The sequence below is a fragment of the Anabrus simplex genome, chromosome 5, assembly GCF_040414725.1.
Source record: "Anabrus simplex isolate iqAnaSimp1 chromosome 5, ASM4041472v1, whole genome shotgun sequence".
Classification (NCBI taxonomy): domain Eukaryota; kingdom Metazoa; phylum Arthropoda; class Insecta; order Orthoptera; family Tettigoniidae; genus Anabrus; species Anabrus simplex.
In genome coordinates this window covers 150912597-150930535 of record NC_090269.1, presented here as the reverse complement: position 1 = coordinate 150930535, position 17939 = coordinate 150912597, and the positions used below count along the sequence as shown (strand labels likewise).

The 17939-nt window shown below is 39.4% G+C and overlaps 1 protein-coding gene across 1 annotated transcript in view; it reads right to left on the bottom strand.

Moving 5' to 3' along the window:
- Nucleotides 1-17939, bottom strand: part of LanB2 (laminin subunit gamma-1) — a 1346184-nt gene that overhangs the window by 32531 nt on the left and 1295714 nt on the right. The window contains exon 24 of the mRNA XM_067147161.2: nt 8800-8958. Within this exon, the coding sequence (XP_067003262.1) occupies nt 8800-8958 (159 nt within the window). The remainder of the gene's footprint in view (nt 1-8799; nt 8959-17939) is intronic.

The following is a 17939-nucleotide window of genomic DNA, read 5'->3' as shown; positions in this document are numbered from 1 at the left end:
AAGGTGTACGCCAGATGTTGTACAGCGATGCATAAGCGATTCATAGTTTGTGTTTCAAAGGTTGCCAATACAGATGTCGGAGATAACCGAGGTCTACTGATTCAGCACTAGGGAGCTCAGGGCTCAAGAAAAGGTTCACGTATAGTACTGTGAGGACCGCAAAGCCCGAACAGTCCTTACAAAGAGACCTGAACGTTGGATTGACTAAAGGGATCCTATGCGGTCATAAGACAGGAAGAGGAAGATTAAAGAGGTGTTATGACCATACACGAATGACATTTATAATTAAACACGAACACCTTGCTTACACAAACACTGTATTGAAAAGTGTCTCGTGATACACTGACATAAAGCAACCTCTACAAAGAATAACACAGTTTCTATATAAATGCTGTGGTCAACATGCGCGCATTCTACTGGGATATAACAGTCTCCCATGCTTAATTTTGAAGAAGAGAATTTGGTGATCATTTAAGTAACATAGTCCTTAAGGTACTGCGGTGGACGGCGTGTCCTATCTGGTCGGCAGGTTAGGTTTGGGGGTGGAGGTCCGTTTTCTTCTGCTTCAAGTCTTCGATTTTGCATGTCTTCTCCTGCCTCGAGTCCTTGATTACTCCCAGGGATTGGCTCATTCATCCAGTCAGTGAAGATGAAAGGTTGTTTATATTCAGGATGTTGTTCTTGTTGACTTGGGCCTAATTGCTGATCAGTGATTGTACCTGTCTTCTTCGGAACCTCCGTTCTAAGTATTTGGTCAATATGTCGTTTGAGGCTATAACCATCATCTAGCTGAATCTGGTAATGTAAATGACTGAACTTTCCAATGACTATTCCATACTTCCATGACATTTTATTCCCTTCATAGAATTTCACTTGGACTCTGTCTCCCACGCTTAGATTGCGATGTCCATGAGTCTCCTCTTGATTTCCTTCCTGTTTGATTGGGCGAATAACGTCTAGTTTGATCCATAATGGTCTGTTCAGGTACAGTTCAGCTGGTGATTTTCCACACTCTAGAGGGGTGGCACGATATTTCAGAAGGATCTCTTGCACTTTTCTGGATATAGACAAGGGCTCATTCGACATAGCTTTTAGTCGATGTTTTAGCATCTGGATGTTTCGTTCAGCCATTCCATTAGTTGCGGGATGTCCAGGAGCTGTGAATTTTTGGAATATACCGTGTTCCCTACAGAACGATTTGAATAGGTCACTTACAAATATTGTAGCGTTATCCGAGACTATCGTTATTGGGAATCCATGAAATGAAAATATTTCTCTTAATAGCTCAATTGTCTTCACAGATGTCAGAGCTTCTCGAATTACTTTGATTTCTGCCCACCTGGATTTTGCATCAACAATTAGAAGGAAGTAGAAACCTTGAAATGGACCTGCATAATCCATGTGGACGCGGCTCCAGTTGTCTGTAGGGACGTCCCAATGGTGAATCGGTGCTTTCGCTGGAGAAGATCGAATGTCAGCGCAGGTCTGACAAGATTTTACCATTTTCTCAATATCCTTATCAATATTCTTCCAGTAGCAATAACGCCTTGCTAATTGTTTAATTTTTGTAATCCCTATGTGTGTGCTATGTAATTCCTTCAGGACTAACGGCTGGAGTTTTGACGGAATGACGACTCTTTGACCCTTGAATAAGATTCCATCATCTAGCGTGAATTCATTGTCTATGGATTCAGATGACATGAGCTCTGCTTTGATTTTTGATAACAATTCATCGTTTTCTATTGAAATTCGAATACTGTCAGGATTTAATTCCGTGGTTGCTATTTCAGCAATGGTTTAATAACAGAGTTTATGAACTTCGTCATTGAACACTATATCGTTTGAAATGTGTGATTACCGGGCGAGTTGGCCGTGCGCGTAGAGGCGCGCGGCTGTGAGCTTGCATCCGGGAGATAGTAGGTTCGAATCCCACTATTGGCAGCCCAGAAGATGGTTTTCCGTGGTTTCCCATTTTCACACCAGGCAAATGCTGGGGCTGTACCTTAATTAAGGCCACGGCCGCTTCCTTCCAACTCCTAGGCCTTTCCTATCCCATCGTCGCCATAAGACCTATCTGTGTCGGTGCGACGTAAAGCCGCTAGCAAAAAAAAAAAAAAAATGTGTGATTGAATGATCGCTGCTCTTGACAAGCAGTCAACGTTGGTATGTTCTGAACCTTTTTATATACAACTTCATAGTCAAATCCCGAAAGAAATGAAGCATATCTTAATAATCTAGCAGAAGTCATAGCTGGTAATCTTGAATTCTGATGGAAGATTCTGGTAAGTGGGCTATTGTCTGTTATCAACTTTAACTTGCGTCCAAATAGATACATATAAAAATAGTTGACAGCGAACATAATTGCTAGAGCCTCACGATCCAGCTGGCTGTAGTTACGTTCAGCTGAAGACAAGGACCTTGAAGCAAATGTGATAGGCTTTTCAACATCATCAACAATGTATGACGGGACTCCAGCAATACCTGTTGGACTGGTATCACAAGCTAAAACCAGTGGTAGATCTGCATTATAAGGTATCAGCACTCGATCACTTGCGATCTCGTCCTTTAGTCTGGCAAATGCTGATTCACAAGAACTAGACCAATGAAACTTCTTATTCTTGTGGAGAAGCTGCCTCAAGGGATAGCTCATAGTTGAAGTATTTGGAATGAATCTTGAATAATATGCTATCATTCCAAGAAATCTTCGAACATCGTCTGTATTGACCGGACGAGGCATTTCAAGTATTGCTTTAACTTTGGCTGGTGACTTCATGATTTTTATTGTATTCAATAACATGGCCCAGATATTCGATGCTGGTTTCAAAGAAAGCACACTTCCTTTGATTTAGATGTAAGTCGAATTCTTTGACCCTTTGAAGGCAGGCAAATAGGTTTTGTTGACATTCTGTTTTTGTAAAACCATGAATAATAATGTCATCAAAATATGAATGAGTTTTTGATAGTCCCGATAAAACTTGATCTATGATTCTATTAAATTCAGACGGAGCTGTTTTTATACCAAAAGAAAGACGATGCATGCGATATGTACCTCGATGTGTTGATATGGTTTGGATCTTGCTGCTCTCATCATCAACCTGGAGATGAAGATATCCTTTATATATGTCCACGCGGCTAAAGTACCTCGAGTTCTTCAAGCTATTTAGGATGTCATCCACTTTCCGAATTGGGTAGTTTGCGCTACTAATTTGTCATTGACGTCTATCTTGTAATCAACGCAAAGTCAAACTCCGCCATCGGACTTTGGAATCACTACTAGTGGCGAACCCCTATCACTGTAATTGATTTTTGAGATTATCCCACCTTCTTTAAATCGTCTAATTCTTTTTCTACTTTCTCTCGTAAGGCATATGGAACATCACGTTCTTTATGAAAGACTGGCTTGGCATCCTTTTGGGGCTGAAGAGACACTTTCAAATTTGGCACACACCCTATCTTTTCTTCGAAAATTTCTGGAAATCTCTTGATTATCTCAGTAATACTACCGACTGACTGTATATCGATATGACTATTATTTGATTCCGCTTCACAGTCAATTTCTTGAAGATTAATACCAAGGTGACGGATCCAGACACGCCCCAGAAGCGGTTCGAAGTCGTCCGGTACTACATATAACTCTTCAGATGAAGTTCTATTCTGATAAGAAACAGTAACATTAACCTTGCCATCAGATAAAAACACATTCTTAGTATAAGAACGAAATGCAACATCTGCTTTCTGGAGTTGTACACGTAAGTCAAGCGCTTTTAAACTAGAACGTGATAGCAAGGTAAAACCGGCTCCAGAATCTACTTCAAATCTCTGGGGTATTCCTTCTATAAGAACTGTAGCATAAAATTTCTTCGCATGTGGATATTCGTGATATTGAAAGATGTCTATTACCGTATTTCACGGCATAATCGTCGCCACCGCGTAATCGTCGCATCCTTTATTTTCAATACAAAAATCGGACTTTAAACCTTTAATTACATAATCGTCGCACGTCCAAATTTTGTTCACTAATCTGGTTAAAAGGTAAATGGAACTGCAACGTAAGTTGCACATGAATGCGCAATTTAAATACGTGTATGGTTTATGGGCAATTTGGCAACACAGTCACGTTTGCGACATGTTGCACAATGTATAAATAAATAATACCGGTATATGTACGACGCATGGCTTACCGGTAGACTATCGGCAGCTTGACAACGTGGTCGCGAGACAGTGTACTATTTATTCACCACCTACATATTATGCTTACCGGTAGGCTATCGGCAGTTTGACAACGTGGTCGCGAGACAGTGTACTATTTATTCACCACCTACATATTATGAGTTCCCATTTGAAATACGTAAGGCTGTAAGTTATCGCTTATCGGCAACGTCATCAGGAAATACCGGCTAGGTAGGTTGAATGGGCCTCGAACCAGCCCTCAGATACAGGTAAAATTCCCTGACCCGGCCGTGAATTGAACTCGAGGCCTCCGTGTAAGAGGCAAGCACGCTACCCCTACACCATGGGGCCGGCTGCTGTGTTATTGCGCACGAAGTGAAATCCAAGACGATAACGCAGATTTCCACAGAATTATTCAGCCGAATTATTTACGATGTCTCAGTTGTCATCGCTAGACTCTTATCTTACTACTACGTCATAAGTGTCCGGGCATGGGATGAAAACTTTTATCCAAGCAGTCAAGATAATTATTATCCAATGCTATTAAAGTTTAATTTTATAAACTCGTCAGTAATGTAATGTAAAGTCATCAATAACTGGGAAGAAATATTAACCTAATTACCGTATGTTTAAAAGAAATTGAAAAAAATGAATGTTTGTTACTGACGTCTCGGAATACAGTCAACTATACAGTAGATCTACACCGCGCTAGCTAGAGCTCCGGTTTGCGAGCTTTGCGCAAGCGCAGTAGTGTGTTGCAACCAACGAGTTAACTGATAAATTGTTGCATGCTTCCTTGCTGCCTAACAGTATTGGCTGCTCTGGAATGGACAGATCACAGATGCATTTATTTGTTTCAGATTTACGTGATTACTGTAGACATGTGTGCGTGAGAATTTAAGTTTTTAATTTGTGTTTTGGGTGTTTGCAGAAATAATTTGTTTTAATAGTGAACAATTACGGAAAGTCATTTATATCGCAAAACATTAACGTGTGAAGCATTTATAAGCGATTATGGGTAAATATAGAAACTATTCTGCGGGCTTCAAGCTAAGCGTAATTGCCTTCGCTGAACAGCACGGGAACAGAGCTGCAGAAAGAAAATTTTCTGTGAGTGAAAAGTTGGTGCGTGACTGGCAGAAAGTAAAAAACAAGCTAAAAAGCACAAACCCTTCTAGACGCGCGTTTAGAGGTCCTAAAACAGGGAAGTTTCCTATAATTGACGAAGAAGTGTTTAGGTACGTCAGTGAAATACGTAACAATGGCTGCAGTGTATCATATGAAATGTTACAAATTAAGGGACAGGAGGTAGCTCGCAAATACAACATACCGGTAACTCAGTTTAAGGCGACTCGTGGGTGGATTAAGGGGTTCATGCGATGACACAATCTGTCAGTGCGAAGGAGAACAACACTAAGCCAAAAGTTGCCTGCTGATTACACGGACAAGATTGTAAATTTTCACCGATTTGTCATACGTTTGCGCAAGGAAACTTCGTACTTGCTTTCTCAATTCGGTAATGCCGATCAGACTCCAATCTTTTTTGATATGCCTCGCAACAGCACTATTGCGCTAAAAGGATCACGGAGTGTATTAATGAAAACCAGCGGTAGTGAGAAGTTGCGATGCACGGCAATGCTAGCCATTACAGCTGACGGGAGAAAGTTGCCGCCTTACATCATTTTCAAGAGGAAAACAATGCCTAAGAATACACAGTTTCCCCGTGGAATTCATGTACGAGTGCAACCAAAGGGTTGGATGGACGTAGAACTCATGCTGGACTGGGTTAAAACTGTGTGGAATAGAAGACCTGGTGCACTACTAAAACAACCAGCTCTGCTTGTTTTAGATAGTTTCCGAGGTCACCTCGTGAACGAAGTGAAGCAAATTCTCACTACAAATAAGACACGACAGATAGTCATTCCTGGTGGCCTAACATCTGCTTTGCAGCCACTAGACGTATGTGTTAATAAACCCTTTAAAGACCACTTACGTCTATTTTACAACGAGTGGATGATGAGCGGCGATCAGCAATTGACGCCCGCCAGAAATATCAGGCGTCCACCCTTGGACTTGTTATGCTCGTGGGTGAAGAAGAGTTGGGATCTTATACCACCTGAACTAGTCTCCAAGAGCTTCAAAAGGACTGGGATTTCGAATGCACTAGACGGTTCCGAAGTTGACGCAGTGTGGCAGGGAGACGAAGAATCTGATACTGGTATTAACAGAGGCGAGGACGGCGCATCAGATAGCGAAACCTGCGATAGCGACACCGAAGATTTGGAATAAATTGCGTACCGGTAAGTCCGCATTTCACAACAAAGCGATAATTTTTTGCAAGTGTAATATTTTAACTTTAATACTCAAATTAATGACAAATTAACTTAATACGTTCATTTTTATTTTCAGGTTGGAAAAACGTTCGCCGAATTGTTGCGAAAAATTATGAATTTTGTTTTAGACTATTTTAATTATTTTGATGTATAAACGCGAGTATTACGTGCATCTTAAATTTGTATCAAATACAATTTAGTTATAAATACATTTTTTGAGTAATACAAATACTGGTATTAAATATTCATCGTATAATGGTCGCACCCTACAATTTTTTTCGAAAATTTTGGTATAAAAAGTGCGACGATTATGCCGTGAAATACGGTATATGGCTAACACCGAATGTTTGAGTAATATCTTCTTCCTGAAGAAAATGAGAGTCGATTTTGGAATTCCTTCTCGTTGCTAACAAAGTACGTATACACACTTTCTTAATGTGGCCGAATTTCCCACATGAACTGCATTTCAGATTGTTAAAATCAGTCCTACACTCCTTCGCTAGATGATTGTCTCTACCACAATGTAAACACATTCCTTGTAGTCAATTTTTGATCTGGCCTTGCTTACAGGTGTTGCTTGACTTTGATCATCGTGAGATACGTCCTGTCTTGATTTGTGATTGATTTTTTGAACAGAGTCATTATAAGTACCCTTGTATACAGCTGATGGTGATAGTTCCTTGCTGTCTAACTTACATGTTTCAAGAGCGATAGCTTTTGTTAAGATTTCGTTAAATTCTTGAACATTTGCCTGGAGTAATTGTTCACAAATTGAACTGTCATAAATTCCCCTAATGAACTGTGCTATTAGAAATACATCTGCAATGCTTACCTTACATTCACATGTAGAATTGAGTCGCAGTCAATTGTAGCACGCCTTAATGCAGCAACATAGTCGGCAATAGGTTGATTTTCAAGCTGGTAAGTTGATAAAAACCTATGTTGGGCTACCAGAACATTCTTCTTAGGACAAAGATGTTTTTCTAGGGTTTCAATTAAATTGTCATAATCGAAATCACTAGGTGTTTTTGGTGCCACTAATGCAGATAATGTGTTATAACTCGTAGATCCAATCGAATTAAGTAGCATCTGAGCGGCGTATTTCTTGTTGGTGAACACATTTTTCAATTGTAGATAGTTTTCGAAATGTTGCCGGTAATTTCAAAAGTTCTCTGCTTGTGGGTTGAAACATTCGAAGGGTGGAATTAGAAATGTATTGGAATTAATAATAGGTTGAGTAGATTGAACTGGTGCTTGAGTTCTCAGTTGATCTAAGAGTGCCTGTTGATTGGCATGCATTGCTGCCAAAAATTGCTTAGCTGGTCTGCATCCATGGAGAAATGTTTGAGTTATGACTCCCACAAAAATAATTGAAGATTAGGAATATGACATTTACGTAGTTGAGGTTATATACGTAACATGACAGTCGTATTCCCGTTCAGTCACATATTTGTATTCAGACACAATATTATCATTTTCCTCTGACGTTTTGAAAGTTTTCCTCGTCGCCAATTGTTATGACCATACACGAATGACATTTATAATTAAACACGAACACCTTGCTTACACAAACACTGTATTGAAAAGTGTCTCGTGATACACTTGACATAAAGCAACCTCTACAAAGAATAACACAGTTTCTATATAAATGCTGTGGTCGACATGCGCGCATTCTACTGGGATATAACAGGAGGATTGGCTACTGTGAATAATTCTCAATTTCTTTCTATCTCGTCTGGTGATATTTCAGTATTAATAAGTGATGATATAAACACTTGTTGGCTTAGATAAATGTCATACTTTCAAAAATAATTTGTTTTTTTAATTTACAGAGATTGACTGTGTTTCTATTAATGTAAACACATTATATATTACAATTACCAATAAATAATTTGTTCAATATCTCAAATAAAGAATGGAACTTGATAAATGCAAATGCAATAAGCACAACTGAATGAATTGCTAAAAGGACTAAAGTCAAAACACTTTAAAAACATGTATAAAAAATGAATTTTATATTCAATTTTTGGAGTTATATAGGTCGGTCAGAAGTAGCCAAACTTATTACAACAAGAGGTTTTTGCTTCCATAAAGCAATAATGCAGGATACAAACACTTGTTCTCAGTTTTCTCAGAACTAGGTTGAATGGACTTACGTCCTTCTAACAATTCATGATTCAATTCTTAAGTCATATTTTACAGTTTTGGGGTCATATTTAGCAAAATTTATGGCGTATTTGCTTGAATATTTTGTACTTGTTTAAGTCATAAACTTCCAAAACCTAAAGATAGTTACCTCTGATGTAAGTTTCTCATCACGAGTTGCCTGATCTTCCAACACCTTTACAGCGTTAGCAGTCTCAGCAACACGGACTGCTAGATCTGAGGCTTCGTCGCTCAGACTGACAGCCTCCTGCTTCGTGTCGTTGGCTCCTTTCCTAATCTTATCAGCTTCCTGAAAGCAGAAATGTAATTGTACTTTAAGCTAAAGAAATATTTGAAGACATAAAACATGTTTGGCACATGCAGCAACACGTGTCACAAGAATACAAAGTGTGGGGAGAACATGAGTCAGTCAGGTGGGACAGTGGATCCATTTCTATCCGGTCTCGCTCAGTACATCAACAATTCTTCTCCTGCATTTTCTGTATCCATCTTCTTCTTCATCTCTTCCCATTTGAGCATTGCTCTTCGAATTCTTGTTTCTTCATCCACTGACATGGCTGTACCATTTCAGCCTGTATCTCTCTACTCTGTTCTATAGTTTCTCCTACCCCACTATACAATCCTTTCTTGTTTCTTGTAGCATACTTTGCACAAACATCATTTCAATTCCCTGTGCTTTGCTTTTTATCTGAGAGTTGTAACACATTTCTATCTGACTTTTCTAAACTGGGAGGACACCTCTTGGCATCTGAACATTCCACACTAGGTCTCTCATACTTGGACAGAATCTTCCTGCCAGATGTACCCTGTTGATGACCTCCTTAGTTGTTATTCTATCCTGTAACAGTACCTCCTCAACTGACTGATAACTTCTGCCTTCTGTTAGTCCCCGCATATAAACTTCCTTTGTTCATTCAATATAGTGGGTCTTAACCATTCCTAATCACTTTTAAAGGTACATACCTGTCTTCACACTCCTCAACAATTGGTTTAAACCCATCCCATAGGCTGTTTCTATTTGTATTTGCCATTTACATCATTTCCTTTTAAAAACTCACACATGCCTCTCTTTGTTCATGTTTTCAATCAATCAATCAATCAATCAATCAATCAATCAATCAATCAATCAATCAATCAATCAATCAATCAATCAATCAATACTGACCTGCATTTAGAGCAGTCGGCCAGGTGGCAGATTCCCTATCTGTTGTTTTCGTAGCCTTTTCATAAATGATTGCAAAGAAATTGGAAATTTATTGAACGTCGCCCTTGGTAAGTTATTCCAATCCCTAACTCTCCTTCCTATAAACAAATATTTGCCCCAATTTGTCCTCTTGAACTCCAAGTTTAACTTCATATTGTGGTCTTTTCTACTTTTAAAGACGTCACTCAAACTTATTCATCTACTAATGTAATTCCACGCCCTCTCTCCAGTGACATCTCGTAACATACCACTTATTACATGTTATAAACCTCATTTTTGGTACGTACTGAAAAGTTTACAGTTCAAAAATAATAAAGGTGTTCCTTAATCCACCTATTCAATACTTTATTTCCACTTATAGTGGTCACATAAACACAATAATACTTATTTGGGACATGTTTCGCTCTCAATTTAGGGCATCTTCAGCCTAAAATAATCTTCAAAAGTACATTTAATATTACATATGGAAGCTAAAAGATTAGCTAGCTACTAAAATTTGATACATAAAATGTGAATATTGATAATTAATAAAAACATGTTAATGGAACATTGTCAATGATTGTAATAAAACTATCTTGTCAGAGACTAAAACTTCCTCCATTAAAAATACGTAGTCCAATAAAATGGTTCATACTGCCCTGCACGTGTTCCCCGGGTGGTGCTAAGCAAGCAACAACATATCGGTGGCCAAACTATCAACAGTTGTTGATCTCCTGGCCAAATGGACTCAGAGAGAACTTCTGCAAATGGTCCTTCTCAGGACCAACCTGCAAAGATACTAGGACCTTCTTTACGAATATGCCAAATAAACATCGAAGGTATATCCAGATCGAAGAGTGAACATCTTTCTAGAATCCTTCTTGAAAACAACATTGATTTAGTGACCATTCAAGAAACTCATATTGCGACTGAGGAACAGCTAAGATCGAGAGGAAAGATCCCTGGTTATATCGCTATTGGGGCAACCTACCACCAGACGTATGGGGCAGCAACCTATGCTCGTTCGAATCTACGAGATGTTCAGCTCATTTCAGCAACAGTGACTGACGATGTTCACGTGGTAACTGCTGACATATCGGGCATCAAAGTGGTAAATGTGTATAAACCACCATCTGTGGCTTGGTCAAATGAAGTGCTCCTCACCCAGAATCATCCAGCAATATATGTTGGAGATTTCAATAGTCACCATCCGAACTGGAACTACGATAATACAGATGAATGTGGCTCTCAGCTAGTCACCTGGGCTGAAGCTAATAATCTACACTTGGTTTTCGATGTGAAAGATAGAGGAACCTTTAAGTCAGCCCGCTGGAAGAGAGAATACAATCCTGATCTTTGCTTTGTCACTGAAGATGTAAACGGTATTGTCCTACCTACTACAAGGAAAGTAACGGAAAACTTTCCCCACAGTCAACACAGACCTGTCTTGATAACGACAGGAATACAAATACCTTTTGTTAAAAGCACACCTCGACCACACTGGAATTCAATAAAGCCAAGTGGGATTGCTTTTCAAAAGATCTTGACAAATGAGTCCGATTCATACCGCCTATTCAGTCTAACTACGAACGTTTTACTGGACTTATTATCTCAATTGCCAAGAAATATATTCCAAGAGGGTTGCAGAAAGACTATATCCCTGGATGGAATGAAACTTGTGAGACACTCTATGAGGAGTATTTACAGGGTGGAGATCCTGAAATAGCAAGTGCTCTGTTACAGAGTTTAGATGAATCTTGCCAGCAGAAGTGGAACAATACAGTTGAGACTATGGATTTCAAAAAATCCAGCAGAAAAGTCTGGAGTCTTCTCAGGAAACTTACCGGAAAAAGAACCTGCCACAAGAGAAATGGTTACATCACCCCCAACCTAGTAGCTGAACATATTGTTAATATGTCACGAGCACCCTCTGATAAGAAACATACCGTCCAAGTAAAGAAGTTGCTCAAACAACAGAAAAGCAACTTGCAGGAGAACTCTATATACTCGGAACCACTTTCACATCTGGAAAGGCGTCTCCGAAGACCTTAAAGAGTAGTTAGTGGGACGTAAAACAAATAACATTATTATTCACATCTGGAAGTAGATACTGCTATTAAAAGCCTCAAACCTGGTAAAGCTGCTGGCTTTGATGGGATATTTCCTGAGTTTGTGATACATAATGGTCCAAACACAAGGCTCTGGTTGGCTAAATTCTACTCTAATACCTTATCGTCTGGACATCTGCCATATGAATTCCGGGTAAGCAAGATCAATGCAATTCTGAAACCCGGTAAACCGGAAGACCAACTAGATAGCTACCGACCAATAGCATTGCTGAGTGTTTGCTATAAACTCTGTGAGAGACTTGTGTACAATAGAATTAGTTCAGCCATTAATGAAGTGATCCCAGTAGAACAAGCTGGATTCAGGCAGAACCGAAGCTGTGTTGACCAGGTGCTAGCACTAACAACTCACATTGAGGCTGGTTTTCAAAGGGGTACTAAAACATCTGCAGTCTTTGTGGATCTAAAGGCTGCATATGATACTGTGTGAAGGCAAGGATTGATGTTGAAGCTGCAACGAGTTATCCCTTGCAAAACTGTAACCACACTGATCAACAATATGCTAACCGAAAGGCTCTTCCGTGTCGTCATGTATGATGACATTAGTCGTCTTAGGAAACTAAAAAATGGCCTTCCCCAGGGATCAGTATTGGCACCTCTTCTGTCTGACCTGAATACACTTAGCTCTTACTTCTGAAACTGGAGACTATAACCCAGTATGAATAAGACAGAATCTGCTTGCTTCCGTCTCCACAACAAGTTGGCTAATACAAAACTCCAAGTATGCTTCAATGGCTCAGTGCTAACGCACAATCCTAATCCAAAGTACCTCGGGGTAACGCTTGACCAAACCCTATCTTATAGAAAGCATCTTGAAAACCTCGGATTTAAGTTGAGATCACGTAATAATATTCTATTTAAATTGTGTGGAACTTCATGGGGTGCTGCAGCGGACACATTACGACGTACTGTGCTTGGCCTCGTGTATTCTGCAGCTGAATACTGCTCTTCAGTATGGCTTAACAGTTGCCACGTGAAGAAATTCAATGTACAACTTAACACCACCATCTCTGGTACTCTGAAGTCTACTGCAACGCACTCGCTGTCAGTCCTGTCCCACATTGCTCCACCAGGCCTGCGATGTTCAAGAGCCCTTGTTCAAGAATATGATAAGATTATGTCCAATCCAACTCTACCTGTCCACAGAGATGTTGCAGATCTCTGGAGACAAAGGCTGAAATCTCATAAGTCACCAATGAAAACAGCTAAGAATCTAATGGATGCTGGTTTCAATTTAAAAGAGGAATGGAAAGAGCAATGGTTTCGTACAGATCCGGAGTGGCCAAGCCTCTTTAATCTAAACCATGCCCCAGCTGGTTTCAGTTTGCCAAGAAGAACATGGGCATCACTAAACAGGTTTCGCACTAATTGTGAAAGATCTGCATTCTCCCGTCACCAGTGGGGCTTCAGGGACTCTCCAGCATGTGATTGTGGTGCTTTAGTCCAGACCATGCATCATATAATGGACGAATGCCCTCTGCATGCTTATGGTGGAGACCGAAAAGACTTTTCTGATGTCTCAGTATCCCTCGTGCAGTGGATAAACAATTTAGATATCCATGTATAATTGTTCCCTACTTACCATGTATTCTTTGCAGGTTTTTCTTTTGTATAATATTGTATATACTTGTCCATTTTGTAAATTCCATATGCTTAATAATAATAAAATTGTTAGTGGATAACCAATGTGATAATGACGTAATGCCAACGAAATGAGGGTGTGAACATAAGTACAAAAATATATGTCATATATACAACATGTTCAAGGCCGCTGCTAAAGTTGTAAGTGTGAAGGTACTAAAAGATTCATAGGTAGATGTACGTAAAGGCGGAACTGAAGCATCAGTTGAATTATTGTAGAAGAAGTGGCCCTTTGTACCGGTAGGAAATATTGTCAGAGACTTTGTTGAGAAATGTCAGTTGATGCTGGGATTATGTGAACGCAAGGAGAGAATTCTTTTTACATTACTTAGAATAGATAGATAGATAATGCCTTTATTGGTGGTGAAGTTAGGGCTCAAGGCCCTCTCTTACACTTAACCACTAGACGAGTATACATGTACATAACTTATACAGTACTTACAAATAAAACAAATAATATTAATAGCAAAAACAATAGTAATAATATTAAAGATGACAACAAAATTTTAAAATACGCACAGTAAAATCCACTGCAATAATCCGTTCATTCATCCCATTCGTTCTTTCATTCACTCAACAATTATCCAGCAAGTCAGCAGGATCTACTCAACAAATACTCGCGGCACTCCACTTTAAACTTGCGATGAGAGGGATTGTCCCTAATGTTCGCAGGTAGCAAATTCCATGCCCTGAACGCAGAGATTATAAAGGAGCGGTTGTAAGGAGCAGTGCAGTTTACAAGTATGGTAAGAGAGGAGCCAGATCTCGTATTGTGGTCATGATATGAAGAGAGGTAAGAAAAAGGTGAAGAAAGATAGTTGGGAGTATTAGTGGAAAGTATTTTGTGCAGAAGTGATAACATGTGAAATTCACGGTGCTGGTGCACTCGAAGCCACGACAATTCCTTATAATATGGTGATATGTGAGCATCATATCGCAGATTAAATGTATATCTTACGCAGCTGTTGAGTCTCCGGTCGAGTTTCTTGTTACTGTCGCAAGGTAATTTCAGTCAACACAGTGTCACAATAATCAAGTATAGGTAGTATAAGAGAGTGAATTAGTTGTACTTTAAGTCGAACCGAGAATGCATTGCAGAATCGCTTCAGAGGATATAAGCATTACATGTGCTTATCACCTGTTGAGTCCAATTTAGGGTCTCAGTCATAATAATTCCTAAGTTAGTCACTGAAGTAGAGTAGGGTATGATTTCATTGTTTAAAATTATTGGAGAGATGTCCCGTTGCTTAAGGGAATATAGGTTTTTACTGGTACCAATAAGAATAACTTGAGTTTTATTCGGGTTTATTAGTAAACTGTTTTCATTTGCATAGTCACTAAGATGTTTTAGGTCGGAATTTATTTTAGTAATTGCAGTATCAATATCACTCGGTTTTGAATGACAGTAAATTTGTACATCATCTACGTACACTTGCACTTTGCAGAATTTAAGAGCTTTCGATATATCATTAATTTGGATGATAAATAACAGTGGTCCCAGGACCGACCCCTAAGGGACACCGAGGGTCTTACTTTGCCATCCTGAAGTCATATTTCCCACTGTCACACGTTGCCGGCGATTTTCAAGGTAAGAGGAAAAGAACCGAAGCGACACACTATTAAAATTTAGTTCTCGAAGTTTGTGCAGTAGTAACTGAGGGTTGACAGTGTCAAAGGCACTACTGAGGTCTAATAATGTCAGTACAGTCACGTCCCGTTGGTCCATGTCTAATATCATCTGTCACTCGTAGTAAAGCTGTCGCAGTGCTATGTCCTTTCCTGAAGCCGGATTGGAAGGGATTGAGGAGGGAATTCTTGGTAAGGTATTCAGTAACTTGTGTGTGAACTAGGCGTTCAAGTACTTTGGATAGGGGTGGTAGGATGGATACTGGACGATAATCTGAAGGAGAATCTAACTTGGAGCTCTTCGGGATGGGTCTAATTAGTGCATCTTTCCAAACATCTGGGAACACTCCGTTTATCAGGCAGTAGTTAAATATATGTGTTAGTATTGGCAGAACAGCTCCCAAGATATCTTTAATCAGCGATATAGGAATGTCATCATTACCTGTGGCATTAGATGTAATAGAGTATATCACACCTTTAACTTCATTCGAAGTGATATTTCTAAAAGAGAATTGCTCATGCACAGAATGCTGTTAAAACAAGGGTAGTGAACTTTTAGGGAAGGAGGTAGAGGCTATTCTTGGCCGTGCGAAATAATCATTTAAAGCCTCTAGTGATATGCTTGGTACATGTTGTTCTACGGTTTTACCTATACCTAACGTACGTAATTTACTCCATTTTTGTCTCGGGCTGTTAGTGTTCATCAGTTCCCGAAAGTATTTATATTTAGAGTTCCTAATTAGTTGCTTTGTTCTGTTTCTCAGAATCCTGTACCTCTCAAAATCATCTGTGTCATGCGTCAGTTTGTGTTGTCTATACAGTTTGTCACAACTGGCCATAGCAGATCTTATCTCAGCCGTTAGCCACCCGGATGAATGACGAGTGATTCTTACCTGTTTCTTTGGTGCGTGTTTATCAAATATTTCCAGTACCAATGAATTTAATTTGTTTTCTTTAGAGTTTATGTTCTGAAAATTACGTATACTGTCCCAAGGCAAGTTATATGCATCATGGCGCAGTTTATTCCGGTCCATATGTCGTAAGTCTCGTATTGTAATGTAGCGTGGTTTGTACTTAGGTATTCGCGTAGAGTAACACATGTACAATAGGTCATGTGAAGAGATGCCAGGAGCAGGGATCTGTCCGTGTTTAATTACTTTCTGAGGTTGATTTGTCACAAGAAGGTCAATTAAGGTATGACTTGTGCGGTCAGAGTAATGAACGTGATTAGTAGCGTTGAGGGGTAGAACAGTCATGTTTGTGGCGAGAAATAAATTCAGTAGGTTATTCGCTTCACTAGTCTGCTTTAAAAGGTCAGTGTTAAAATCACCCATGATTATAATGTCATCATATGCCGAGATAAGATTTGCTAATGCCTCTTCAAAATCATCAGTCTGTCTTATTTTAGGTGGCTTGTATACAATCCCTATTAATATCTTTTTATGGCAGTCTAATTCTACAAACATAAATTCTGGTCGTAGTGTAAGTCTTGGGTCAGAAGTGGAAATTATCTTACATTTCAGGTCATTTCTGTAATAAAGTAGAAGCCCACCACCTATTCTGTCAGTGCGGTCATGGCGTAATATTGAGTATCTGTCAAGGTTAGCTGCCGATGACGGCATGTCTGTACGCATCCAGCTTTCACTGATTCCAATAATATGTACATTGTTCACTTCAAAAATAGACTGTACCTCCTCCATATGAGCTAATAATGACTGGCCATTTAGGTGGCAACAATGTAACGATCGCGGGTGGCTACTGAGCTGCTCTTGCAACACAAGTCCTGTTGAAGGTGGTAGGGACAAAAGAGAAGGGGTGGGTGAGGGGCTATGGAGAGGAATGCAGGTCAATGGTATTACCGTTGTACTGGTCAATGAACATTTGAAACTAAGCAGTAGGACATACAATTAAACAAGAAGTAAAATGAGCTTACCCGAGCAGCTTGGCGAGTAGATCCACTGACTTTCACAAGCACACTTACACACACAACACACACAAATAAAAATGAATTAGTAAACACATAATTTCTTACACTAAGTTCACATGTTCAGCCTACTCCCTGCGATGTTTTCTAATTGAGCCATCGTGCATATTTGAATTTTACTTCCATCTTCCCATAAAAAGTTAAAAACTAGAAAAGCGGCTGGAATTGATCAGATTTCTGGGGATATACTAAAGACAATGGGTTGGGATATAGTACCATATCTGAAGTACTTATTTGATTATTGTTTGGTCGGAGGAGCTATACCAGATGAATGGAGAGTTGCTATAGTTGCCCCTGTGTATAAAGGAAAGGGTGATAGATATAAAGCTGAAAATTACAGGCCAGTAAGTTTGACATGCATTGTATGTAAGCTTTGGGAAGGCATTCTTTCTGATTATATTAGACATGTTTGTGAAATTAATAACTGGTTCGATAGAAGGCAATTCGGTTTTAGGAAAGGTTATTCCACTGAAGCTCAACTTGTAGGATTCCAGCAAGATATAGCAGATATCTTGGATTCAGGAGGTCAAATGGACTGTATCGCGATTGACCTGTCTAAAGCATTTGATAGGGTGGATCATGGGAGACTACTGGCAAAAATGAGTGCAATTGGACTAGACAAAAGAGTGACTGAATGGGTTGCTATATTTCTAGAAAATAGATCTCAGAGAATTAGAGTAGGTGAAGCTTTATCTGACCCTGTAATAATT